At 45.5% G+C, this 26,273-nt stretch overlaps 3 protein-coding genes across 22 annotated transcripts in view; 2 read left to right on the top strand and 1 right to left on the bottom strand.

The window, feature by feature from the left end:
* Positions 1-5,368, top strand: part of LOC119367283 (peroxidase 2-like) — a 13,503-nt gene extending 8,135 nt beyond the window's left edge. The window contains exon 4 of the mRNA XM_037632840.1: positions 5,193-5,368. Coding sequence (XP_037488737.1) covers positions 5,193-5,368 — 176 coding nt within the window. The remainder of the gene's footprint in view (positions 1-5,192) is intronic.
* Positions 5,369-7,407: 2,039 nt separating this feature from the next.
* On the bottom strand, positions 7,408-8,099 carry LOC119360602. Its single transcript, XM_037626165.1, has one exon. The coding sequence runs from the start codon at positions 8,097-8,099 to the stop codon at positions 7,704-7,706; it is 396 nt and encodes a 131-aa protein (XP_037482062.1). The 3' UTR covers positions 7,408-7,703.
* A 4,137-nt stretch (positions 8,100-12,236) lies between these two features.
* Positions 12,237-18,194, top strand: LOC119362439. Of its 20 annotated transcripts, none has more exons than XR_005173402.1 (10): positions 12,238-12,891; positions 12,989-13,239; positions 13,320-13,380; positions 14,066-14,369; positions 14,459-14,533; positions 14,669-14,710; positions 15,453-15,677; positions 16,294-16,533; positions 17,428-17,497; positions 17,850-18,194. XR_005173402.1 is itself a non-coding variant. In XM_037627657.1 (3 exons), exons 1-3 carry the CDS (start codon positions 15,516-15,518, stop codon positions 17,924-17,926), a joined length of 309 nt encoding a protein of 102 aa, XP_037483554.1. In that variant the 5' UTR covers positions 14,734-15,515; the 3' UTR covers positions 17,927-18,194. The 20 variants fall into 20 exon arrangements, 1 of the variants encoding a protein (XP_037483554.1); XR_005173400.1 differs by having other exon boundaries at positions 12,239-12,891; positions 14,066-14,158; positions 14,293-14,369; positions 14,459-14,710; XR_005173399.1 differs by having other exon boundaries at positions 12,239-12,891; positions 14,631-14,710.
* The last annotated feature ends 8,079 nt before the right edge of the window (positions 18,195-26,273 follow it).

Below are 26,273 nucleotides of genomic sequence, written 5' to 3'. Positions count from 1 at the left end.
GAGTTATGATGTTGATCCTTTGATGACCCGCTAACATGATGTCATGCCTAGCACCCCCCCCCCCCGGCTGGAGGACCTATCATTATAGATTCCTTTTCAGCAAGGTTATCCATTCATCCATGAGGAAATTGTAAGACTTATTCTACAAGTTATTCCTGATGGATCCTTCATGTTTCCAAAGTCTGACCTTTTCTCGAAGACCATGTCGATGCTATCTCGAAGCATGTTTGTGGTACTCTGATTTTCAACAAGTACATTGAAGCCCAATGCTAAATATTTCCTGCCCAATTATCCAAACACCACTGTATGGGTAATGTCATGAAAAATCCTCTCCCCTACCTAAAGAGTTTTCTACATTATATCCTGACATGGATATCATGCTCTGCTTGTCCTTGGGAAGGATATACCCTTGAAATATGTGTTTAGACACATTTTCCTTTCCATTGTTCTGTTTAATATGATAAACATATTTTACTTTCCATTGGTTGTTTGAACCTTTCTTGTGATCTATATGATCTAAGCAGCAATAATCTACTGCTTATGTAAACTCCTCGGTGTGCAATTCTGTCAGTAAGACCCTGTTACTATTGTTGATGACATTCCGGTAGCCACCGATGTACGAGAACCTTGCCTATTGGTCCGCCTCGTTCAACGAGCAGGAAAGTGGTTCTCTTCGTCCCTCGCCCTTGGTACCAACGTTGATGCCGACATAACTGACTTGGTACTCTTTGACATGCCTTGCTATCATGACCGTGAAAGATGTCACTGCTCCTATTAAAAAAAACCACATGGTGGGCCCATAACCCACAGTTTCACAGGATCGAAACCTGACTCTCCTGTACACCCTCATGTTTCCAAAGTTATTCCTCCCGCGTGGACTCGTATGTAATTCATGAGCCACCTTCCAATGAGATCGTCAATTCTGGCATCGGACACAATAATTATTCCGTTGCTTGAAACCCCTTTTCACCTTCTGCCTAGGCAATGAACGATTGCCTGGCTGCTTGAAACTTCTTATTGTACCTTCCAACTTTACTCTCGATGTGTTTTATTTTGTTCAACTCGAGAGGTACTCATATGCTCATTCATGGGTTAATCCCAGATTATTACCCTTATAGCATTCTGTCGTTGCTGATCTGCCTCGTTACCTATTCTTAAATACGATGAAGATCCCGAGGAAAGGATGCCGATTTCATCCTGATGACCTGAAGCAGAGGAATGAAGACATCAGTGTAATGGATTGATCTCTTCAAGAAGAGCAACCAAAGACGAGAAGATTCGTTAGGATTTCGTAACCAGACCTTTCCCCCTAGTCCCCCTCTTAAATCTCGGGACGAGATTTCTTGTAGTGGAGGAGAATTGTGACGCCCGGATAGTTACGCTACAGTAACCCTCTGGTAATGATGCCACGTCACCTCGAATATTGTTGATAATCTCGCGTTAGTTCAGAACCGATCCAAATTCAGACTTGAATTAAAGTCAAAACAATTAAAGTTTTCAAAAGTCAAAACTAAGTTGTTCCTAATGTGTCAAATAGTCCATAATAAATGTTGGTGAAGAAATCATCTTTGAATAAAATACTTAAATGCACTAAATAAACTAAAACGGCGATAAAACAATTATTAAAAATGCTTTTAAAATAATAAGCAAATGCAAAAATACTTTATTTAAAGTGCCAAAAAATTTGGGGTTGTGACCTATTTAATAACACCAAATTAGTTGTCGCTTTTAGATTTTATAAAACAAAAATAAAAGAAAACAGAAAAGTAATAGAATATTAAAAAAAACAGAACAAACAAAAAAGGGAAAAGAAACACCCCCCCTGCTGGGCCTCAGCCCAGCTGGCCATTGGGCTAACCAGGCCGGCCCAGCCGGCGCCCCACTCCCCTCCTCCTTATCCCCCACCCCGATCGAACCCTAGGGTAACCCCCCCACTTCCCCCATCGATCCAGATCTGGATCGGGATCATCCCCGTTGCCCCGCACGAACCCCCCCACTCCTCCCGCACGAAACCCCACTCCTCGTGACCGAGACACCCACCCTCTCCCGTTCTCCAGCGTCGCCAAGCACCCCGCGCCCGACGCCCCGCCACCACGCCACTGGATGGACGCCTCGCCACCTCGCCGCTGGATGGACGCCCCGCCGCCTACCGTCGACGCTCGCCTCCCCGACCTCCTCCCCGGCGGACTCCGTCGAGCCTCGCCGGCGAACCCCTGCATCGGGGGTGAGCGAAACTCCCCTCTCCTTTCTGTCTCCCTCGAACGTGCGTCCCTAGTCCGTCGCCGCGGACGCCGCACTCGGCGCACGCCCCTGACCATCGCCCTGTACGCGCGCCGCCCGTGCTCACCGCGGCCTAGCCTCGCCCGGCGTGCCGTCACGCGCAACCGCAGCCGCGCCGAGCCGCACCTGTAGTGCTGCTCCTTCCCGGAGCGCTCGCACCTGCCGTGGCCCGCACCACCGCAGCCCCCTGCTGCCTCCGACGCAACCACCATCGCCCCGCTCGCTGTCTCTACTCAAGACCGCCCGCGACGACCCCGCTGGCCACCGCGGCCATCTGCGCCGGCCTCCCGCTCCAGTTCCTCCCCTCCGCCGCTTCCCCTGACCGGCGTCATGGGCGCCGGCGGCCGTACTGATGGCCTCGACCGAAGCAGCGCTCTGATTCGCCCATAGTCGGGCGCGCCCGTTACCACCACCAATGCCCGTCGCCCGACCCACCATAGGCCATTGGGCCTATGGCACGAGGGGCCCACAGACCGAGAACGAAAAAAAAGAAATAAATATAAATTTAATTAATTAATTAATTAACTAAATTAATTAAGTTAATTAACCTTAATTAATTAATCTAATTAACCTGTTAGCTTAATTAAACAGTAATTAGTTTAACTAAATCCTAATTAACCTAACAGAGTATGACAGGTGGGTCCCATTGGACCCACGCGTCAGTTTGACCCAGTCAACCCCTGTTGACTGCTGATGTCAGCATGACGTCATGCTGACGTCATAAATCCATTTTCCGAATTAATTAAATAATTAAATAAATTCCAGAAATTAATAAAATCTTTAGAAAATCATATCTTTTAATCCGTAACTCGGATTAAAATATTTTCAACATGAAAGTTGCTCAGAACGACGAGACGAATCCGGATACGCAGTCCGTTCGTCCGCCACACACCCCTAACCTATCGAACTCGCAACTTTCCCTCTCCGGCTCCTCTGCCCGGAAACACGAAACACCGGGAATACTTTCCCGGATGTTTTCCCCCTTCACCGGTATCACCTACTACCGCGTTAGGGCACACCGAACACCGCGTATTGCCTTGTTATATTTTGTGATGCTTTGTTTGCTCTATATTCATTATTTCTTCCCCCTCTTCTCTCCGGTAGACTACGAGACCGACGCTGCTGCTGACCAGTTCGACTACGGAGTTGACGACCCCTCTCTCTTGCCAGAGCAACCAGGCAAGCCCCCCCCCCCTTGATCACCAGATATCGCCTATTCTCCTCTATACTACTTGCATTAGAGTAGTGTAGCATGTTACTGCTTTCCATTAATCCTATTCTGATGCATAGCCTGACATTGCTGCTACAGTCATTGATACCTTACCCGCAATCCTAAATACTTAGTATAGTATGCTAGTTTATCATTATTGGCCCTACATTCTTGTCAGTCTGCCTTGCTATACTATTGGGTCGTGATCACTCGGGAGGTGATCACGGGAATATACTATATACTTTACACTGTTACATTACCTGTGATACTGTTCGGAGTTGGGGGCTAAAGGGGCAGGTGGCTCCATCCCGGTAGAGGTGGGCCTGGGTTCCCGACGGCCCCCGACTGTTACTTTGTGGCGGAGCGACAGGGCAGGTTGAGACCACCTAGGAGACAGGTGGGCCTGGCCCTGTTCAGCGTTCGCAGATACTTAACACGCTTAACGAGATCTTGGTATTTGATCTGAGTCGGCTACGAGCCTATACGCACTAACCATCTACGTGGGAGTAGTTATGGGTATCCCGACGTCGTGGTATCAGCCGAAGCACTTCAGACGTCAGCGACGGAGCGGCGCGCGCCGAATTGGACTGGAACGCCACTAGGCTAGGTCTGCTTTCGGCCGCGTACGCAACGTGCAGGTGTGCTATGGGCGATGGGCCCAGACCCCTGTGCGCTTAGGTTTAGACCGGCGTGCTGGCCTCTCTGTTGAGCCTAGGTGGGGCTGCGACGTGTTGATCTTCCGAGGCCGGGCATGACCTGAGAAAGTGTGTCCGGCCAAATGGGATCGAGCGTGTTGGGTTATGTGGTGCACCCCTGCAGGGAAGTTAATCTATTCGAATAGCCGTGATCTTCGGTAACAGGACGACTTGGAGTTGTACCTTGACCTTATGACAACTAGAACCGGATACTTAATAAAACACACCCTTCCAAGTGCCAGATACAACCCGGTGATCGCTTTTCTACAGGGCGACGAGGAGAGGATCGCCGGGTAGGATTATGCTATGCGATGCTACTGGAGATGCTACTTGGAGATGCTACTTGGAGATGCTATTTGGAGGACTTCAGTCTACTCTCTTCTACATGCTGTAAGACGGAGGCTGCCAGAAGCGTAGTCTTCGACAGGATTAGCTATCCCCCTCTTATTCTGGCATTCTGCAGTTCAGTCCACTGATATGGCCTCCTTACACATATACCCATGCATATGTAGTGTAGTTCCTTGCTTGCGAGTACTTTGGATGAGTACTCACGGTTGCTTTCTCCCCCCTTTTTCCCCTTTTCCTTCCTTTCTGGTTGTCGCAACCAGATGCTGGAGTCCAGGAGCCAGACGCCACCGTCGACGATGACCCCTACTACACCGGAGGTGCCTACTACTACGTGCAGCCCGCTGACGACGACCAGGAGTAGTTAGGAGGATCCCAGGCAGGAGGCCTGCGCCTCTTTCGATCTGTATCCCAGTTTGTGCTAGCCATCTTATGGCAACTTGTTTAACTTATGTCTGTACTCAGATATTGTTGCTTCCGCTGACTCGTCTATGATCGAGCACTTGTATTCGAGCCCTCGAGGCCCCTGGCTTGTATTATGATGCTTGTATGACTTATTTTATTTGTAGAGTTGTGTTGTGATATCTTCCCGTGAGTCCCTGATCTTGATCGTACGCATTTGCATGCATGATTAGTGTACGATTGAATCGGGGGCGTCACACTCTACACCGTTGGCGCCGGTGGTGCCACCGAGAACATCGTCGACAGCTTCGCGGCTAACCCAGAGACGTTCAGGAACGCCTTCGCCTCGGCCATGGTGAAGATGGGGAACCTCAGCCCGTTGACTGGCTCCCAGGGAATGGTCAAGCGCACCTGCTCTAGCACCAAGGCGAACTAAGAATCGCCCTTTGCACCCAAATGATACCGTGAACCATGTCTTTTTCTTCTTTTTAATTAGCACAGTGGCCCTCTATTGCGAGGACATCAATATTTTACACTTCCAAAATTGTTTATTATTTATTTGTTGTTGACATTGATAAATTCTCATAGATGTAGCATTGATAGTTATTTTGTATATGAATATATAATTATGTTGGTACTAAATGTAAAAATAGTTTTTATGAAATCTGATGAGATTGGTTCATTTTTAGAATAATATGTTTACATAGTCAGGCATGTAGTTGTATGCTCTTTAGTATAGTAGGTCAACAACTTTATGCAGTTAACCTTTTCGTCAATGGCTATATGACGTAATCCAATTACATTCCTATTTGGTCTTCCCACCTAGTTCTTGCTTGTATTTTGTTTTCTGAAACATGGTTTGCTTGCATATAAAATTGGATTCATCCTTTATCTGGACAGTGCTAACTTCCAGTCGACCGGAAGTTAAGCAACGGATCAGCACGATTCATCTACCGGGTGTTAATTCCTTTTTTTAATACGAAAACAAACACATTCGTCTAATCTTTTCCCTAATAGGTGCATGCATGCATATAGGACAAAAACTGCTGATGTCACCAAATATTTCAGCAAATTTAAAACTTTAAAATGTTTTGTAGGTCAAACCGTCGCTCCGATTGAAAAACTGTTTTCACATGAAAGATTTGTTGCGATGAGATCTTCGAAACTAGATCCAATATTGGTATATTTTGACGACATTTTTTTTCGGGTCAAAAGTTACCAGACCTAGACTAAATAAGTTATCACCTCTTTGGTACGTCATTTACCATCTTGTTTACTATAGAAATTACCCGGACATAAAAATGTCTCCTCCAACATTCTCTCCACATGCAAATGCACTAGAGCATAGGAAAGCAGATGCCACTGTAGATTCTCGCTATTTCGAAACTGTAAAATATTTTATAGCTCAAACTGTCGCTGAAAAAAATTTAATTTTCACATAAAAAATCCATCACGACGAGAACTTGGAAACAAGATCTTATGTTGGCATGTTTTGATGACTTTTTTGGTCAAAATTTGCCGTAAAATTATCAGTTATGTTACATGTAAATGACATGTTATTTATGCATAAGTGGTTGGAGGTGTGTTTTCAACCACTTCTTTCCCAGGGATCAAAATTACCATAGTTTTTGTATCTAAGTTATCGGGTCTACAATGCATATATTACCGTGCTATTACCATAGAAGTAACCAGGATATGTTTTAACAACTTTTTATTTGGGTCTAAATTTACCGCGGCGTTTGTACCTAAATTATCAGGTTTGCGATGTGGGAGTGACATGCTATTCACGCAAAAATTATCAGTGGGACGGGGGGTTATATTTCACCAACAGCTTTTCCCCACCCCTCACCACCGTCGCCAAAGTTATCAGGTCTATAATGTGTGAGTTATCATGTATTCACACAAAAAAATTACCGAACATATATTTCACCAACAACCCCCCTCCCCCCCCTCACCCGGTCGCCAAAATTACCAAGACCGGCGTATATAAGTTATCAGGTCTGTGATGTGTGAGTTACCGTGCTGTTCACATAAAAGTTATCGAGGGTATATTTCATCACCCCTCCTCGCGGAAGTACCAGGACCAGGGTGCATTCGTTATCAGGTCTTCGATGTGTGAGTTACCATGCTATTCAGACCAACGTTACCAGCGGATATTTCATCAACCCCCACCCCCGTGCCAAAAGTTATCAAGACTGAGGTACATAAGTTATCAGGTTTGTGATGTATGAGTTGTCAGGACCGGGATACATGAGTTATCGGACTCTATTTTTGTTGTTGCTTCATTTAGACTATTGATCCATGCAAGGAACCGTGGGAATGACAAATGCAAGGTGCGTCCAGCTGCATGAGCGCGGGGGAGCGGAGACACGTGGAAGCAATCCTTAATTATCATGCAAGAAGGATGTTAAGAGTCAGTCGGAGTACCATTTCTACATGGAGGAGATGATCATTCATTTCATAGAATAATCGTACTATAAAAAAATTATAGATTGAGGTACACCATGAAGGAGATCATTCATTCAATTCTGTGATATTCTTTGGGAAGAAAATACATGTAAAAATGGCTTGGCAAGTTCTGACAGAACTGAAGTTATTGAACCGAAACTAGTAGAGTAGAGCCGTGGGCTGCCGATGTAAGCCACCAAATTCATCCCTGCACTTCGGTTAAGCAGCCAAAATGTGGTTGAGACCTTGTATCGGCTACCAAGGCATGAAGAAGACATCATCTCTGCTCCATAATTCTCAGCATACATGTACTACAACACAGACTACAGCAGCAGCGGTGGAAGCATGTGCACGGAGTGCAGCAGCCAGTCCCTCGGCGGCAGTGGCGTCTTCGCGCCGAGCATGTCAAGAATCGCGTCGGCGCCGCACTGCTGCTGCAGCTGCTGCTTGGCCGGTGGGGGCGAGCTGGCACCGCTGAGCTTGCTGCCGACGCCGCGGCGCCGGTCGCAGGAGGTGATGGGGTCGAAGAAGGGGTCCATTGGGGACGACGGGAGGCTACAGTCCAAGTCGGTGACGCTCGACATACCCAGCGCCAGCGCCGTCGCCGCTAGCGCAGCAGCCTGCTTGGCCGCCACGAGGAGCTGCAGCAGGAGGAAGGAGATTGTGCGCCGTCGGCGAGAGAAAGGAGGAAGGGATAAGGTGGATCGCGAGCCTCTCATTTCCTATCTGACGATGCATGACTCGTACGTGCCTGTCGCTAACGTCCAGTCGGCAGGAAGTTAGCTTTCTCGAAAACAGAAATAATGACATCAGCAAAGATTCTAAGTAAATTCAAAATGCAAAATGTTTTGTAGCCCAAGCCGTCGGTCCGATTGAAAAAATGTTTTCACATATAAGAACCGTCTTGATGAGACCTTCGAAACAAGATCCCATGTTGATATGTTCCGACGAATTTTTTTTCGAGTAAAAAGTTATCACACCTCGGATATGCAAGTTATCACGTCAATGGTACATAAGTTACCACGATGTTTACATATAAAAATTCCGTGCATAAAAATGATTTCTTTTAAATTTCTCCCCACATGCAAATGCACTTAAAGTGCAAAAAACTAATGTCATCATAGATTCACTTTATTTTGAAATTTCAAAATGTTTTGTTACTCAAACGGTCTGTTCGGTTCAAAATCCATTTTCACAAAAAAATCCGCCATGGTGAGACCTTCGAAACAAGATCCCATGTTGTCATGTTCCGACGACTTTTTCTTCTGGGTCAAAAGTTATCTTGTCTGAGCTAAGTAAGGTATCAGCTCTGTTGTGCGTATATTACCATGTATTTTACACACATTTTTACCGAAGTATATTTTCAAAAAAAAATTCATGGGTAAAGTTATCATGGTGTTTGTACATAAGTTATCAGTGTCGAGAGCCTGTATTACCATGTTATTTACAAAATACTTTTCAATAACATTTTTTCATGGGTCAAAAGTTATCGTGATGTTTGTACCTAAGTTATTCGGTCTAAGAGCGTATCTTATCATGCTTTTACACAAAAAATTATCGGTGGTATGTTTTCAACAACTTTTTTCCACGTGTCAAAGTTATTGTGGTGTTTATATCTAAGTTATCAGGTCCGGGATCCTATATTATCATGCTATTCACGCAAAAAGTTATGGACAGTTCTACCTTCCGACCCTTCAGTATCATGCCATTGACACATAAGTTACAAGGTATGTTTAAAAGAAATCCCTCGGGTAAAAAACATAATCATGGGTGTTTGTGCGTGAGTTATCAGGTATGTGCTGTGAAATATTACCATGCTATTGACATAGAAGTTATCGGGGATAAGTTTTCAACAACTTTTATCCTCATGGGTCAAAGTTACCACGTGTTTATAGCTAAGTTATCAGGTCCATAGTATGTATCTTACCATGCTATTTATACAGAATTTACTGGGGTGTATTTGAATGCCTTTTTCACATGATAATTTTAACAACGAGAAAACATGATAACTATACATGAACAACATGATAACTACAGAGGGTATCTCAAACTGACATGATAACTACAGAGGGTGTCTCAAACTATAACATGCAAAAAAGATTCAAAGAAAACTATACATATTATATCATAAAAAAAATGCAACATACACAACTAATTGCTTGGCTAGTTGGTTAGCGTGGTTAGTTTTGAGGTGTTAGCTTGCTAAGGTTGAGAGTTCGAATCCCACCTTGTACACTATTTTTTGCCTGGGAAATTAGGATGAGAAAAGGACTGACGAAATCATGCAAATTAGGAGGTGACCCACTAATTACGTTTCAAATTAGGGCAACCCTTTTATTACGGGATAATCATGCCAACGGTAGCTCATTAATTACAGGATAATAAAGTTGCCTAGAATTATGATCGCAGTAAAAACATAATCCAATCACCATTTATTGCAGGATCGTGGAGAAAACGGACTGACGAAATCATGCAAATTAGGAGGTGACCCACTAATTATGTTTCAAATTAGGGCAACCCATTTATTACGGGATAATCATGCCAACGATAGCTCATTAATTACGGGATAATAAAGTTGCCTAGAATTATGATCGCAGTAAAAACATAATCCGATCACCATTTATTGCAGGATCGTGGAGAAAACGGAAGGGAATTAACAACTGCCGTACAATTAATAAGCGCCGTCCGATCCGAAATGGACGCAATTCGAGTCGTGCGGATCTGTCGCAGAATTCCTGCCGACTGGATTTTAGCTTTCTCGTAATTATTTTTGTACAAATAAACTAACCATTTGGTTCGAGTAATAAATGCTCATCTACACACTTCTTTGTCGACGCATGCTGGTGTCTAATCACTCGGTCATTTTATTTTTGTGTATCGTCACTAAGTAATTTTGTACTCCCCTGTCCCAAAATTCATGTCGCGACGGCAATTTTGCAAAAAAAAAAAAACCCTCAAGTGTTTCTCGACAAACAGGTACAGCCCGCGCTCCCTTTCTCCACAGTTCAGTCGCGACGACATCTCTCTTTCCCTTTCCCCTGCCGGCCACCACGGTCCACGGCTAGACCCCGGCCAACTTCGGCAAGTCCCTGCCCTGTCCACCTTTGTCGGCACCCCCTCCTCCCCCTACCTCCGTCTAGTCCCTTTGCCCGCCAATTCGCAACCCCCACCAAACCCTGGCCACCATCGACGCTCACAAATACCAACTTTCTCACCGCGTTTGCATAGAGGAAGGAGAAAATGCGATCTTTGCGGTGGTGCGGCAGCGCGTGGTGGTGATGCATGCAGACCGGCTGCCGATCTGGCCATCCAGGAGGCCGAGGCTCTCACGGACGCTGGCGAGCAGGCCGCGGGTCCACGGACGACGGACGCAGGAGGCCTGTTGTCGCCGAGCACCGCTTCTACTCTTGCAAGGAGCGTGTCCGGGTGCTCGATCTGGACTGTACGGCGACGGCCTCCTCCGTGGTCGACGCGCCGGGGGGAGGTGGCGGCGGCACAGTAACTCGAGCTCCCCTTCCTCGACCCAGCCCCCGAGCCCGATGTCTCATCTCCCCTTAGGTTGCTCCCCTTCCTCGACTTAACATGGCCATCACACAAAGAAGCAAACAATTAATTGCTGATCAAGTATAAGAAAACACGTGAATGAATAAGGCCACAAAACCAATGGCCAGTATAAATACTAGCTCTCGAAAACGTGTATTTTATGTACTCCCTCCATTTTTTTTAGTTCGCATATTAGCTTTGGTCAAAGTCAAACTTTACAAATTTTGACCAAACTTATAAACAAAAATATTAAGATATACAATAACAAATCAACAACATTAGACTTATTATTGAATGTACGTTCACATCATATAGATTTATTATGATAAATGTCTATATTATTTTCTATAAACTTGGTCAAACTTTATGAAGTTTGACTTCAGTCAACTCTAATATACAGAGTAAATAAAAACGAAGGGAGTACGAGCTAGCCGCACATGGCCGGCATATAAAATCTGTAGTATTATAACGTTCCAGGCCCAAGTGCAACAGGCCGGAGTGGTATGCATTCGGTGTCGTGCTTTGATGATCTCGTGAGGCATATGCTTGGCCCACATATGGAGGCCGATTCGCCTGATAGTGCAAGGCGTGTGCTAGGCTGCCGTCCTAAAAACTGGCCCGGAACCAAGCAAACCTGCCTTAGTTTTGCCTAAAATGACGGATTCTGGCCTAGGGAGGTGAATTTTGAGATTTGACAAGTTTTGCCATTTTTCACTAAATTTGGGTCATTTTTAGATAAAATCCAGACGTGCATGCCCTTGTATGCCTGAAACCTGGCTAGTGCCTTGGTCAAGTTGTGGGCTTGGTTGGGCTTTGCCTCGGACGAATTCAGTTGGTTGGTCATCGCTTTGTTCATTGCCAAGATCGGTGATCGTCGTCAAGGTCGGTAAAATAAAAAAGATACAGCACCACAGTATACGTCCATAGGCCAGGTGTACATACATTTAAATTGAGGAGATGCGTCGTACGTTTACCTAACACAATACATGCTCAAGCATGCATGAATCGGGTGCACGAACATGTTTTAAGAAGCTAGCTAACCTTGGCTTGATGATGATGATGGTCTATGACTATTTTATAAGAACAAATAATCACTTTAATCAGGTTTTCTACTTTTTGGCATGTTGTTTCTTGGGATCAATCACCATCTTTACCTAATAATAAAGAAAATTGGGTTTCTGTCGTACATCGTCAGCGTTTTTTCAAAAAGGCCCCTATGTTTCTACAAAATAAACCCGCAGTCCTTGTTTTAAGTGGTAAATGAGAAAACGTTTCATTTTTGCAGAAAACACCCTGTCATTTGGAGTATTCAAGCCGCGGTCCTACCAGATTTGTAAAGAGAAAAAATACACATGGGGCTCGTCTCCTTCCTCTCGCCCACGAAGCCGCCGCCGCCGCCGCCCACGCCGGCCGCTTCCGGCGAGCTCCGGCGCTGCGCAGCACGTCCTCGAGCTCCCCACGGTCCGTGCCTCCCTCCCCTCCGGCCAGATTCTCCGCTCCCGCCCTCTATCGCCCGCTCGCAACCCTACCCTCATGGCTAGGGTTTCGGGCAGAGCTTTGCCGGCAAGCCTCCACCCCCTCTCGCTGCCTTCTCCCACCACGCCGGCCTCCTTCCCTAGCTACCCTCCTGCCGTGGAGCACCCTCGCACTGGCCACTCCCTTCTCCCCCCTCCCGGCTCCTTCCATTGCCAAACTGGAGCACCAGCCGCTCCTCCTCCACCTCCTCGATTTGGTGCATCAACACCACGAGCTAACCCACCAGCGATGGTCTACTCCAGTGTGGGTCGGCGTGGGCTTACCCAATCTAGGGCAGACGCGTCGGTGACGGCATGGAGAGAGGAGGAGGAAGGTGAGAAAGGATGCCAAGGCAACAGTGAGATCCACGTGAGCCACCATGGCCACGACCAGATCCACAACAAGGTTAAATGGGGCCGGCTGCACCCTACAGGAAAACGAAGCTCTCCAAGGGTGGGCCTTCTCTTCTCCCCGATGTGCCTGTGCCATGCTTGCTCTTCATGTGTACACGATTGCTGTATTTATGGTTCTTCCTATGTGTGTGCTTAAGAAATACACCCGAGGGTGATGGTTGAGACAATCTCTGCTATGGCCCCTTTTGCCAAGGGTGTCAGCCACGCGGACGAGACTGGGCGCTGTGATCTCCACTGGTAGGCTTGCAGCAGGCATAGGAGAGGAGGCCGTCCGCGTGGAGCACTGGACCACACAATGTATATGAGCCACACATGCATAAGTTAACAATTGCTTGCGTAGCTGGCGGACACCACAAAGGCATCTGTTCTAGGGCTGTATTCGCACATGGTAGTGCCCCCCAAGATGTTTGGATTCGTTGTTTAATTTGTTGATTGATGGATTGAATTTTTTCCGTATTTGTCTTTCAGGTTCATGTCGAAGCTCTACACAGTCATGAGGCAAATTTGGACCTTGAAGAAAAGGATTGTGGTATTTTTTTTTCTTCGTCTTTTACTTTGAACTCAACCAAAAACATAATGCGTCAGTCATGGACATACTATTGTACCCTACTGTGTATTAGTTTTGTTCCAAATATGTACAGAGTACATATAACCTGAGTTCAGGTTTTAGGTAAACTGAGCTTACGGCCCAGTAATTTTACTCGGTGCACTGACACAATCTTCCCATGGATTAGTGAATGTCGATGGCCAGCGCTAACTGAATTTTTTTATTGGTTTAGCAGGCCAAAATAAGATAGGGAGGTGCTTACCTGGTTTCATGCTATCTGCCTGGTTCATGTGTTGCTTCCAGGGCGTAGAACTGTCCGCAATGATTCCTTGTGTGCTTTTGTTCCGGGTTCCTTAGCTTCTTTTGGTGGGTTAGCTACTGTATAAAATAAATCAAGCAAGCAATTCATATGGGTTGATTAGCTGATGCATGTGATGTGTATAAATGGATAATTGAGATGGGTGTGGTTTATTCCTGAGATGTAGTTTAATTTATAAGAATAGGGTTTCTTCTTGGTTGAGAATAATGGAATTTGAGATGTACTGCTACGTGTTTGCTCTCCATCTTTGTAGGGATCGGCATTTCAGAATATATTGGTTGATTGTTTTACTGTCAGTTTTCTGAATATTGTTAGTGACTTAACTATTTTCTAATTTTGTTTATTTAGGTTGGAGAGAATATGTAAGGCTAATGTTTGAGCAGTGGGAGAGTGAAAAGAGGCGAGAGTGATACCCCAAGTACTTGATTTGAGTCAAACATGGTTTGTTGTACAGGATTCCACCGTATTTATCCACACAAATAGTTCTTGATATTTACTCATGATTGTTTTTCTCCATAGTTCAGTGTTTACATCTTTATTCTCCTAATATAGTCATATTTTCCATATATGTGCAGCTTTTATTTTGAGTTCCTGGGTGCCACTCTGAAGGCGAATTCTTCCTGGTTGTATCATGCACCTGTGTCTTGCCGTTGTATATTCTCAAAGCTTCGAACACTACTTTGACCTGTGACAAATATGTGTACTACTTAATTTCGTGAAACTGATCATAGCTACCCGCAGGGTTTTCTTCACTCGCCAGCTCTGGCTTTTGGTGTACATGGTACACCGTGACAATTCTGTCTTGGTTCTAGGCAAGTAGGTTGAAATGATCATCTGTTATCATCAGTGTCGTGTTTACACTTGCAATGCGGTTATTAAGCTTAAGCTAAAGATCTGATTGTACTGTCTTTAGGTGGAATGGCTAAGCCCTTTTTGTGGTCCTTTTTACAGAATATCTTACAAATGGCACACTAAAGCGCAGGAAATTATTAGGTGTGTGGGTACCAGTCCACTATGTTCTTATTTCTATGGATCCGCGAAATGTTGACGCTTTATTGGTTTTGGTCACAAAAATGTTTGGTGTACATGCTTTCATCTTGAATATATGTAGTTCTAAAGTAATACTACTTCCCAGTTAGTTCACTAAATTAATGATAATTCAATTGGATGTTTTTCTACTATTATGGATCTAGCAGAAAAAAATGTGTTTTGATATCATTGTTTTTCTCCATAGTTCATTGTCCATGTAAGCATAGCTTTTAGTTTGTTTTAGTACTTTGTACTTTGCCCAATTGATTTCACTAGATCCCCTGTTTTTACAATATGGATGAAACACCTTGCAATTATTTTATATATCGATTGATGATAGCTCGCTGTTGCTGATGAAACCGACCGTGCCAGTTGCCACTCAAACCAACATTGTCTTAGCTAGCTAGGCTCAAAGATGTCTCAAACCACGCATAAACATTTCAATTGATACATACACCATAGGTTTGGTTGTATGCACTTTTAGATGCCCAGAAGCATGATTCTCGAGATCATTGCTCACTCAACATAAGACCAAATGTTCCAATTTATTTTATTGCTCAAACAAGAATTGGTGTTCTATTGTGTTATCCTGCGACACTATATGGCATCAGGCTGTTTGCTTCTGTCAAATGGCTTGTGGGCTGTGCTTTGCACCGTTATCTTCTATTAGATTATTGTCTAGCTTAATGATCTGTTTCACCAACAGGTATGGAAGTTCTGTGTGTGTTGACTGCCGTAGGGGCCAGGCTGACTGGCAGGAAAGTTGGGGATGTCGTCGCGTACGCAGGCAAGCCTATGGGCTCTTATGCTAAATAGCAGATTATCCCAGTCAATGTTGGTTCCTGTCACGCCTTCGATTGATCACAAGACGGCGGCTGCTATCATGCTCAAGGGGAGGAATGTCCATATGCTGGTTCGTCGCATATTTAAGGTACATTATGTCTTGTTCCTGCTGCGTGACATCCTGATGTCCTAAAGTTAAGAACTGTGTACGTCCGTCGGAACACCAGGGGCTATTTATGTTGTGTTTCTTGTTGGAGGCCTAATAAAAAAATTTAATCTATTTTTACATGTAAGGTATTCATATCCTATATACTTAAGAAGTTCACCCCCACTATTTGATTTATCTCAACATGCAGCATAGACACATCAGCATCCATTCACATCTTGCCATGTCACACCTCATGCAGTCCACTCAGGCCCACCTCCTCAGATCTGAACAAATATTATCATCATCATTTGTTTTCTGAAATAATTTTTTACAAGTAGTAATTAGTTTTCACGCCGTGGGAGACAAACCACCCGCCCATCTCTCCTACTCTCGCATCCCCTCTTCTCCGCCCCTATCCCTTCCTCTTCTCCCTGAAATAAATAATTCCCTTCCTAAACTCTTCTTCCTTCCCCTTTCTACAGTAGCCCATGGCTGCGGGCATCCATCTCCGTGTGATGCACTCCTCCGGCACACGTCCGTCCTGCGCCGCACACTACCTCCGGCGCAGCCGCCAGTCTAGATCACCTCCGCCGCTCACCAGGATTTCTCCTTGCAGGTATGAGCGTGCGTCGTCAAGCGGGCGTCGGACCCATCTCCGTGTGAGGCGCTCCTCCGGCACAATCTACCCGTCATGCGCGCTCACTACCTCCGGCACAACGACCGGTCCAGATCACCTCTTCCCAGTCGTCAGGGGCTTAGTCAACAGCGGTCTCCACCCCGGCCATGCCCTGCAACATGTCTTCGTCAAGTACGTCGACCTCGACCGGAACTGCGTCCAAGGGCATCGCGAGTGCTGGTACATCGCCGACCTCAATCACTGGTTGGTTCATTGTTTAGTGATGACTGTCGATTTTTTCTTTGGTCAAACATACGGAGGTGGTGTATCTACTATCTAGGGGATGTTGAGCCACCACACCTGCCACGGTGGTAGCCATTCTTGTGGCAAGCTGAGCACTTGCATGTTAGTATGAAATCTTGGCCCTGTGCATCCGTGATGGGTTTGCAGCAAGGGCGGCGACAGGTTCTATAGTATGTTCTTCAGGATTTATTCAGTCTTCAGTACTTCTGTCTTACAAAAAAGGTCACATTAAGCGTACAAAACCGATCAAAATCAGCCCTCTCGTGCCTTCGGCTCCAGCTAATTGACTGACTGATCGAGACAGAAAGGATCCCAACGCGACGCTTTTTGTCTCCGTCGCTCTCTTGGCACGTGCTACACCAGTTTCTCATCTCCCCCACTTACTAATTATGTCTTTTAATATAAACACAAGTGCACGTAGGAATCCAAGTAAATAGCAATGGTTGTTATTAATTGGTTACAGATCTTTTCCCTTTGTCTCTCAACAACCTCGATCGGAAATATTTCTCCACAACAATTGAACCCCCCTGCTGAAACTACTCAACTGGTCCATCGTTTCAGCTTCAAGTTCATTCATCTCTTTAAACTGACCACGAGAAGGAGGATCCATCAAGGCTAGGGACGCCAGTACATCACTCATGACCCCCAATTCTTCATCACCTCATGACCACCAATTCTTAGTTTGTATATAGTGTGATCATCATTTGATGCCCCCACCTGCTCAAGCCGTTGTCTTTGCCACTAGCTTGCACTTTGGAATAGTTGTCCGCTCCCAATTTTCATCTTCCCATGCTACTTCTTATCACTGATCTTATGGCTTTAATTTTTCAGGTTACGCTCTTACTCGAAAGGTACCCGAGGTTTTATGGGCAAGGGCCACCATTGATTCATTGTTTCTTAGGTATCTTGCTATTCGCTCTCATCTCTTGATTTTCTTACACACTGAATGAGCACACACATCTTTTTTGTCTTCTTTTATGTTAATTTTGTTGTTCGCATGAAAGCCCCAATTTAAGTAGTGACATTGGATAAGCTTGCAACTTTTGTTTGGAGTTGATAGCATAATAGTTAGGTCCCCTGGATTCTTCCATCCAATGTATCTATTCAAATAGTTATAAACCAAGGCAATTTCCTCGAAAAATACCTGCTTCCCTTAAGGAAATTTCCATTTGTATTACTTCGAGCTATCTTATTGGTAAGCTAACTGTACAAGTTTAACCTTTGCAATAATGCCATTTTCCCACCATATGCAGGACAGTGTCAACCATGGATGCAAGAATCTCATGAACTACCCTGCTTTGCTCCAAGAATCAAGAGTACTGTTGCTTAAATCGTGAATAACTGTACAAAGGCACTATACCATCCAGGATCCAGCCCCTCTCCATTTAGTACTAGATTCCACATGGGTAAAACTACATACAGACCTGGGTGTACAATTATGGGCAAAGCTACGTATGGATTTGGGTGTACAAAAATACACCTATTATTTTTTTCAAAACTTCTGAATACCTTTGTATGATTCATGTATATAGAACAATATACATCAAGAAATCAGGAAACATGAGTAAAATTGTAAATCTGAAGGACTATATGCACCATTGTTTGGATGTTGGCTCCACCACCGATCCACTACAATTCATATATGACAAGAATGTGGAGATGCATTACTCACATATATTACGGTCATATAGTTCTTGACACAATCAAATGAAGCAATTTCATTAGAGTAGATATTTTACTAAATGGCATTCAGGTTAATCCTTTCATGCACGTCAGCAGATATTGTACCACCACCAGATAGCCAACATTTTTTTCTTTCCTTAATGTGCACCACCCAGTTAGTTGATTGGCAAGTCTTAGTTCTTATACTATTAATTCAACTATTCACATTTCGTATTATTAAATCTCACTGAACTATGTTACAAGCAATTCCCGCAGCAACGCGCGGGATATCATCTAGTGTACTAAAATGATCCACTCCAAGAGTGAACATGGGGATTTTCCTTATCATCGATTATTGCAAAAATGGTTGCTAACCTCTATAGCATATATATGTGGACATCAACAACCTGTAATTATTGTTTGTGCATATATTAGATATGCTCAGAGATCAACATTGCCTCGTGATGATTCACCCGATTCCCATGACAAAGAACTTGACTGCATTTTGATTGCCATGCAGGTTGGGACCAGCCATACTGTTCTCGTGCACGCTGCTGCTGGTGGAGTTGGGTCACCACTTTGTCAATGGGCGAATGCCCTTGGTGCCACTGTCATTGGAACTGTTTCCAATGAATAGAAAGTCACACTTGCGCATCTAGATGGATGCCACCATATGATTATTTACACAAAGGAAGATGTTGCGACCAGGGTCAAGGAGATTACAGATGGAAAAGGTTTAAATGTGGTCTATGATTCTGTTGGAAAGGATACATACAAGGTAAGATTCGTATGGTAGGTCTTATTTTGAAACTTTTATTTGATTGGTGTACATAATTCGATCCTTCGATCATATTTGCAAAACTGATAATTGCATAACAGTCTTAATACAAAGATGTGGTCAGCTTGCAATCATGCCAACACAAAATTCTAATTTATCTCTTCATAGTACTTGTGATTAAGAATCGATTTATGCTTCCCTTCACATCTTGGCATAATCGACTTTAACTAAGTAACCAGCGTTTGCATTGATTTCAATAAACACTATCTTATCTGGTGTTTTGGTTGCAGCGATTGGTCATCCACCTCAAACTTTACAGCGCTTCTATTTTCCATTATTCATTGCATGTGTCTAGATATGGACATTATTGTACTAATATGAGGAATGATACCCAATCGACATTACGCAGGCATCAGTGGAGTGTTTGATGCCCCGCGGTTTCCTGGTGTTGTTTGGGCAGTCCTCAGGCTTGCCCGACCCGATCTCCATGGGCGACCGCGTCCAAGTCGCTGTTCCTAGAGAGCCCGAGCATGATACACACAGGCATTGTATAGGATATTTCTGATATTCATGTCAAGTTATACACTGACTAATTAGTCATGCCTTATACATGTGCGGGTGGCCTGTTTTAAATTTTCATTTTCTTTTTCATTTCCAATTTTTACTTTTTTCTCCTTTAAATAATTTGGTACTTCAAAAAAGTTTTAAATTTTTTTAATAAAATGTTTAATAAATCATAAAATGATTATAGATTCAAAAAATGGTCATGTTTTTAAAAAAATATTTGCATATTCAACAAATGTTCACAAATTCGAAAACAACTGTTTGCGCAACAAAAAAATATTCCTGATTTAAAAAACAATTCATGTGTTAAATCTTTTAATGAAATTGAATAAAATTGTTCGTCAAAATGTTATCAGCGATGCAGCAAAATGTTGTCATGCCCTTGGAGATTATGATTTTTTCTCCCGTTGCAACGCACGGGCCCTTTTGCTAGTAATCGCCTAAACTTGTACATAGTGACGGTATTGACCAATTTTGTATGTACGGCACAAGTTCAAGTACCGTAGATGAATTTTACTCCTATAATAAACACTTTCACGAGAAGAAACAACTATTTAGTTCGGCATAGTCGAGGATATACTGACTTATTGTATTGGCCTTGAAGAATAATTTCACAATCTTCTGGTACGAAGCGGATTAGGAGCACTCGGGTGCTCCATCCACCCCCTATATTCAAAAATAATTTAATAATTCAAAAAGGTCAAAAAAATTCTGGATATATTTTTGAACCAAATATGACTAGGCATTGTACTCATATAAAAACCTTGTGTTAAACATGTAGCACAGTTGTATTCTGTATGTAGTGAGCCCAGTCGCACCTTGTTGTAATCGTGCCTAACTTTCAGGATCTGAACCGTTGCCAAGGCCTGCGTGCCATCAGTATAGGGCATACGGTTAGATAGCCTGCTATATACTCTCTGTACCAGAGTGAGATCAATCACAGAAGTGTTTTTCCACGGTTTAACTTGGTATCAGACGCTCCCGTGGCCACTGACGGCTCTTCCTCCTCCTTCGCCGCGACCTCTCTCATCGCTCTGGCCGCGCCCTCGGCAAACTCGCCCGTCGTCTCTGAGCCATCGCTCCCGAGCCTCCCCTCCACTCTCCCGTCGCTCCCGCCGCCGACTCCCTCGCTCACGGCGCCCCTTTCCACCCTCAACGCCCCTCTTTCCTCCACCCTCTCGCCGGCCATCATTGTTGCTCCGGCCCCATCCCGCTACGGCAATCTCTTCCACGACCACATCACCAACCACCTAAAGTTCAAACTCGACCCAGCCCAACACAACTATCATGATGTGACCAGAGGTGCAAAAAGAGATCAAGTTATCAAATCAAATAGTTTGACCATTGGCCAAATTACAATGAAAGTACCATCATCAGAACCACCAGCTGAAGAAGTCACGCCAAATTTTCGTACTCCAAGTTGGACATTGGTCGGTGCTATTCCAATTCAAGTAGCCTAATTTTTTTTAGTTTTTGTTAGTAAGTTTCATCCGAATAGAAACCGCTATGGTACGGTCTTGTTTTGGTTGTTTAGATCTTGCGTGATCTATTTTGGTTAGGCGTGATCCTGCCTGATTAACAACGTTGCCGGATTATTTTATTAGGAAAGTCCTAGTTATATGGTTGAGAGAGAGAGTCCTAGTTTTCCTTCTCTTTGTTTTGCACGTGAGTGTTTTGCACGTTAGGATAGAGTCCAGGTCGGTTTGTGAGCTCAGGGTCGCCTATAAATATGGCTGGCTTCGGCCATGTAACGCAGATTGGTTTTTCTTAAATCGTGAGTCAATAAAGTTACAGAAAACGTTCCATGTCGAGGGACACCAAATATCGTCTTCGTTGCTGATCCGTGAGGATTTTGTTGCTGCTGTGCGTGGAGTCGATTCAATCTACTTGACGCAAGTTTTCGTTCTTACGGTCTTGCATCTTTGCTTGACCGAAATTTCTTGTTGCTGCTAGTATCGTGAAAGATCGGACCGACAAACGACTCGCCATCTAGTCGAGTCTACATCAAGTCGTATTCAGAGCTAAGGTTGTTCACGGTACTGTGTTGATTAAGATGTCAACCTCGGCCGACAAGGATGACGAGGTTGCTGCTGATTCTGAGGAAATAGTGCGTCCAGTGTATGCGGATGATATTCCTCAAAATATTCGGGATGGTTTTGACCACACATGCAACTACATCAAGCAATGTCATGACGCGCTCGGCAAAAGGATAGATGTCCTGATCACTCGGTTCGATGGTTTGGCAGACATCATCAATATGCCGGCAGCGACTTCTGCACCACCACAGACTGCTCCGGCTGCTCCACTGTATTATGCACCACCAGCTCGCGACGGATATGCTGGCGTGCATGATCGCCGTCTGGCGGCACACCCTCATGCTGGAGATGATGGTTTCGGTGATGGCATTGACCACGCGGGGTACGCGCCACGACCACGACACTATGAGCCTCGTCCCGAAACATCCATTCGTGGTGGAGTGCATGACCGAGTTGGTCAAGCTGTGCGTGTGCCTTTGGATGATGGCATTGGGCGCATAAAAATTTCAATCCCTTCGTTCTCCGGCAAGTGCGAACCAGAAGGCTATTTGGAGTGGGAGATGCGTGTTGATCAAATTTTTGATGCCCATCATTATAGCGAGGAGAAGAAAGTTCAACTTGCTGGAATTGAATTCACCGGATATGCGCTAATTTGGTGGAATCAAATTTGTCGTTCAAGACATCGGCCGACGACTTGGCGAGGTATGAAAGAATTCATGAGGCGACGTTTTGTTCCTGAGCACTATAAAAGAGACATGTACAACAAGTTGCAGCGGCTCTCTCAAGGTAATATGAGTGTTGATGAATATTACAAGGAGATGGAATTGCTTATGATACATACAGGGACAACGGAGGATCCGGAGGCGACTATGGCTCGTTTCTTTAACGGGCTAAATATCGAGGTGCAGGATCGTGTTGAGATGGTGGTCTACTACAACATACAAGATCTTGTGCACCAAGCTGTGCGTGCGGAACAACAGATTAAGCGACGCCAAGTCAACATTGTTCCCAGTACCACTTTGAACACATGGCGACACTCGCAGTATAAGAGTGAGGATGTCGGTCCTAGCTCCAGGGCAACATCATCAAATCGCTCTCATGGTTCCGTGCAAAAGGATGCTTCAAAATCAGGACTGTCGATGGTTGATTCTAGTGCACAGTCGACCGGACGCACTAGTGACATAGAGTGTTTCAAGTGTGGAGGAAGGGGACATATGAAGCGTGAATGTCCTAATGAGAAAAGAATGTTGCTCACGAGAGATGGCTATGCATCCGCTAGTGATGAAGAGGCAGTTTCTGACACTTCTGGTGAAAAATCTGAAGATGTTGAAAATGTGGTTGCGAGTTTCGAAGCTGCTGAATCATATCCGTCTTTGATGGTGCAACGGGTGCAAGAAGATCGCATTGAGGATAAGGGGCAGCGATGGAATATTTTTCAAACTCAATGCAAAATCGACAACACTAATTGTAAGTTGATCATAGATGGAGGAAGCTACACCAACGCGGTTAGCAAGGACTTGGTGGATGCTTTAGCTTTGCCTACCTGGAAGCACCCACAACCCCACTGCGTCGAATGGTTATATCAGTCGGGGAAACTGAAAGTTACTCACAAGGTGCGTCTCAATTTTTCGGTTGGTGACTATACTGATACAGTGATTTGTGATGTATTGCCGATGGATGCATGTCATTTATTGTTGGGGAGACCATGGCAATATGACCGTCATGCCACACATGAGGGACGGTCCAGTACATACTCTTTTTGGAAAGCCGGAAGACGACATGTTCTGCGTTCTATGTTTATGGGAGAAATCATGGTGGACACAACTGCTTCACTGAAGAAGTCAACGAAATCTCCCGCAAAACCGAGGACGGTTTTGTTTCAAGGAGGAGGGGATGATGTGACCAGAGGTGCAAAAAGAGATCAAGTTATCAAATCAAATAGTTTGACCATTGGCCAAATTACAATGAAAGTACCATCATCAGAACCACCAGCTGAAGAAGTCACGCCAAATTTTCATACTCCAAGTTGGACATTGGTCGGTGCTATTCCAATTCAAGTAGCCTAAATTTTTTTTAGTTTTTGTTAGTAAGTTTCATCCGAATAGAAACCGCTATGGTACGGTCTTGTTTTGGTTGTTTAGATCCTGCGTGATCTATTTTGGTTAGGCGTGATCCTGCCTGATTAACAACGTTGCCGGATTATTTTATTAGGAAAGTCCTAGTTATATGGTTGAGAGAGAGAGTCCTAGTTTTCCTTCTCTTTGTTTTGCACGTGAGTGTTTTGCACGTTAGGATAGAGTCCAGGTCGGTTTGTGAGCTCAGGGTCGCCTATAAATATGGCTGGCTTCGGCCATGTAACGCAGATTGGTTTTTCTTAAATCGTGAGTCAATAAAGTTACAGAAAACGTTCCATGTCGAGGGACACCAAATATCGTCTTCGTTGCTGATCCGTGAGGATTTTGTTGCTGCTGTGCGTGGAGTCGATTCAATCTACTTGACGCAAGTTTTCGTTCTTACGGTCTTGCATCTTTGCTCGACCAGAATTTCTTGTTGCTGCTAGTATCGTGAAAGATCGGGCCGACGAACGACTCGCCATCTAGTCGAGTCTACATCGTCTCTGAGCCATCGCTCCCAAGCCTCCCCTCCACTCTCCCGTCGCTCCCGCCGCCGACTCCCTCGCTCACGGCGCCCCTTTCCACCCTCAACGCCCCTCTTTCCTCCACCCTCTCACCGGCCATCATTGTTGCTCCGGCCCCATCCCGCTACGGCAATCTCTTCCACGACCACATCACCAACCACCTAAAGTTCAAACTCGACCCAGCCCAACACAACTATCGCAAGTGGCGTACCTTCTTCCTCTTTGTTCTTCTCCAGTAACGCCGCCAGCCACGTTCAACAAGCGTCGTCGTCCGTCCCGATGCCCTCTGGCGCGCGGTCGACGTGCACATCGCCCTCTGGGTCTACTCCATTGTGGCTGATTCCCTACTCGACCTCCTTCCCATGGATGAGTCCACCACTGCCTACCAGCTCTGGTGCTGCCTCCACGACTATTTTCTCGCCAATCGCGCCACAAGTACATGCTGCTCAACCGCCAGTACCGCAACCTCAAGCAAGGCGACCTTCCCGCTGCCGAGTACGCTCGGTGCTTCAAGGTCCTCGCCGACGTCGACCAATCTGTGTCCGACCCCGAGCTCACCATGCAGCTGCTCCACGGCCTTGACAAGCGCTTTGAGATGATCCGCATTGTCCTCGGCGATACCGTCCCGCTCCAGCCCTTCGACGTCGTCCTCTCCAGGTTGCTACCCGCGGATGATTCTCTCGCCCAAAGTGCCTTGGACGAGAGTGTCGCCGCCCTCTCCATCACCACGGGCGGCTCGGGCTCGGGTGGCGACCGCGGCTTAGATCGGGGCGACCGCTCTGGTGATCACGGTGCTCCTCCTGGCCCACCTGGTTGCGGCTCCTATGGCTCATCCAGCTCCAGCAACGGCGCCAGTTCCTCCGGCTCCAGACAGCGCCCCGGTGGCCCCTCTGACCGGGGTCGTGGCCGTGGCCGTAGCCGCGGCCGTGGTGGACGCGGCGACTCTTCCTCCCGTGGCTCCGCCTCCCAGCAGCCCCCGTTCATGGGGTACTTTGCCCCGTACGGGATGGCGCTGCCTCCGCCTCGGCCTGGTTGGGTGCCACCCAACGCGGTCGGTGACCTCGGCCCCCGCCTAGGCATTCATGCACACGCCTACCTGATGTTGTCGCCTGCACTGTACGACCCTCCTGCTCCTCCTGCACCCACTCCTCCGTCATGGGGCCAGCTCGCCATGATCAACCACGCCTACAGCAACGCCGACTTCCCCAACCCTGGATCTGAGTGGTACATGGACACGGGCGCATCATCACATGTCACTGGCAATCCTGGTAACCTCACCTCGCTGCATTCTTCATTACATCATACTCCTTGTAGCATTCTTGTTGGCAATGGTCAAAACATGCCGATCACAGCCGTCGGTTCTGTCTCCCTTTCCCCCGCAATTTCTCTCTTCGGGATGTTTTAGTTTCCCCTTTTGTCGTTACCAATCTTATCTCTATTCGCAAGTTTACCATTGATAACCGTGTCTTAGTTGAATTCTTTCCTTTTGGCTTTGTTGTGAAGGATCTTCGCACCAGGAAAATCGTCATGACCTCCAGTAGCACAGGTGACCTCTACCCCTTCCTCGGCAATAATTCCCCTCGGCGCGCCATCCTCTCCACGACTACATCTTCATCGTAGTTGTGGCATCACCGCTTAGGCCATCCCGGTGGTTCTTCCTTAGCACGACTAGCCCATGATTTTTTACCACATTGCAATAAAAGTCACTCCTCGGTTTGTGAGGCGTGTCAACTAGGTCGTCAACCTAGGCTAGCTTTTCCTTCTTCACGTAGTTTTACAACAACAACATTTCAGCTTATCCATTGTGATTTGTGGACCTCACCAGTTGTAAGATTCTCGGGCTATAATTATTATCTTATTGTTCTTGACGATTATTCGCACTATTCCTGGTCTTTCCCTCTTCGCCACAAGTCTGACACCTCTGACACCCTGCAACGTTTGTTTACATACATCCACACCCAATTCCATGTGATGATACGTAGTATGCAATGTGATAATG

The sequence above is a fragment of the Triticum dicoccoides genome, chromosome 2B (genome assembly GCF_002162155.2).
Source record: "Triticum dicoccoides isolate Atlit2015 ecotype Zavitan chromosome 2B, WEW_v2.0, whole genome shotgun sequence".
Lineage (NCBI taxonomy): Eukaryota > Viridiplantae > Streptophyta > Magnoliopsida > Poales > Poaceae > Triticum > Triticum dicoccoides.
Note: the sequence above shows the minus strand (reverse complement) of the source record. Positions and strands in the feature narration are given on the sequence as shown.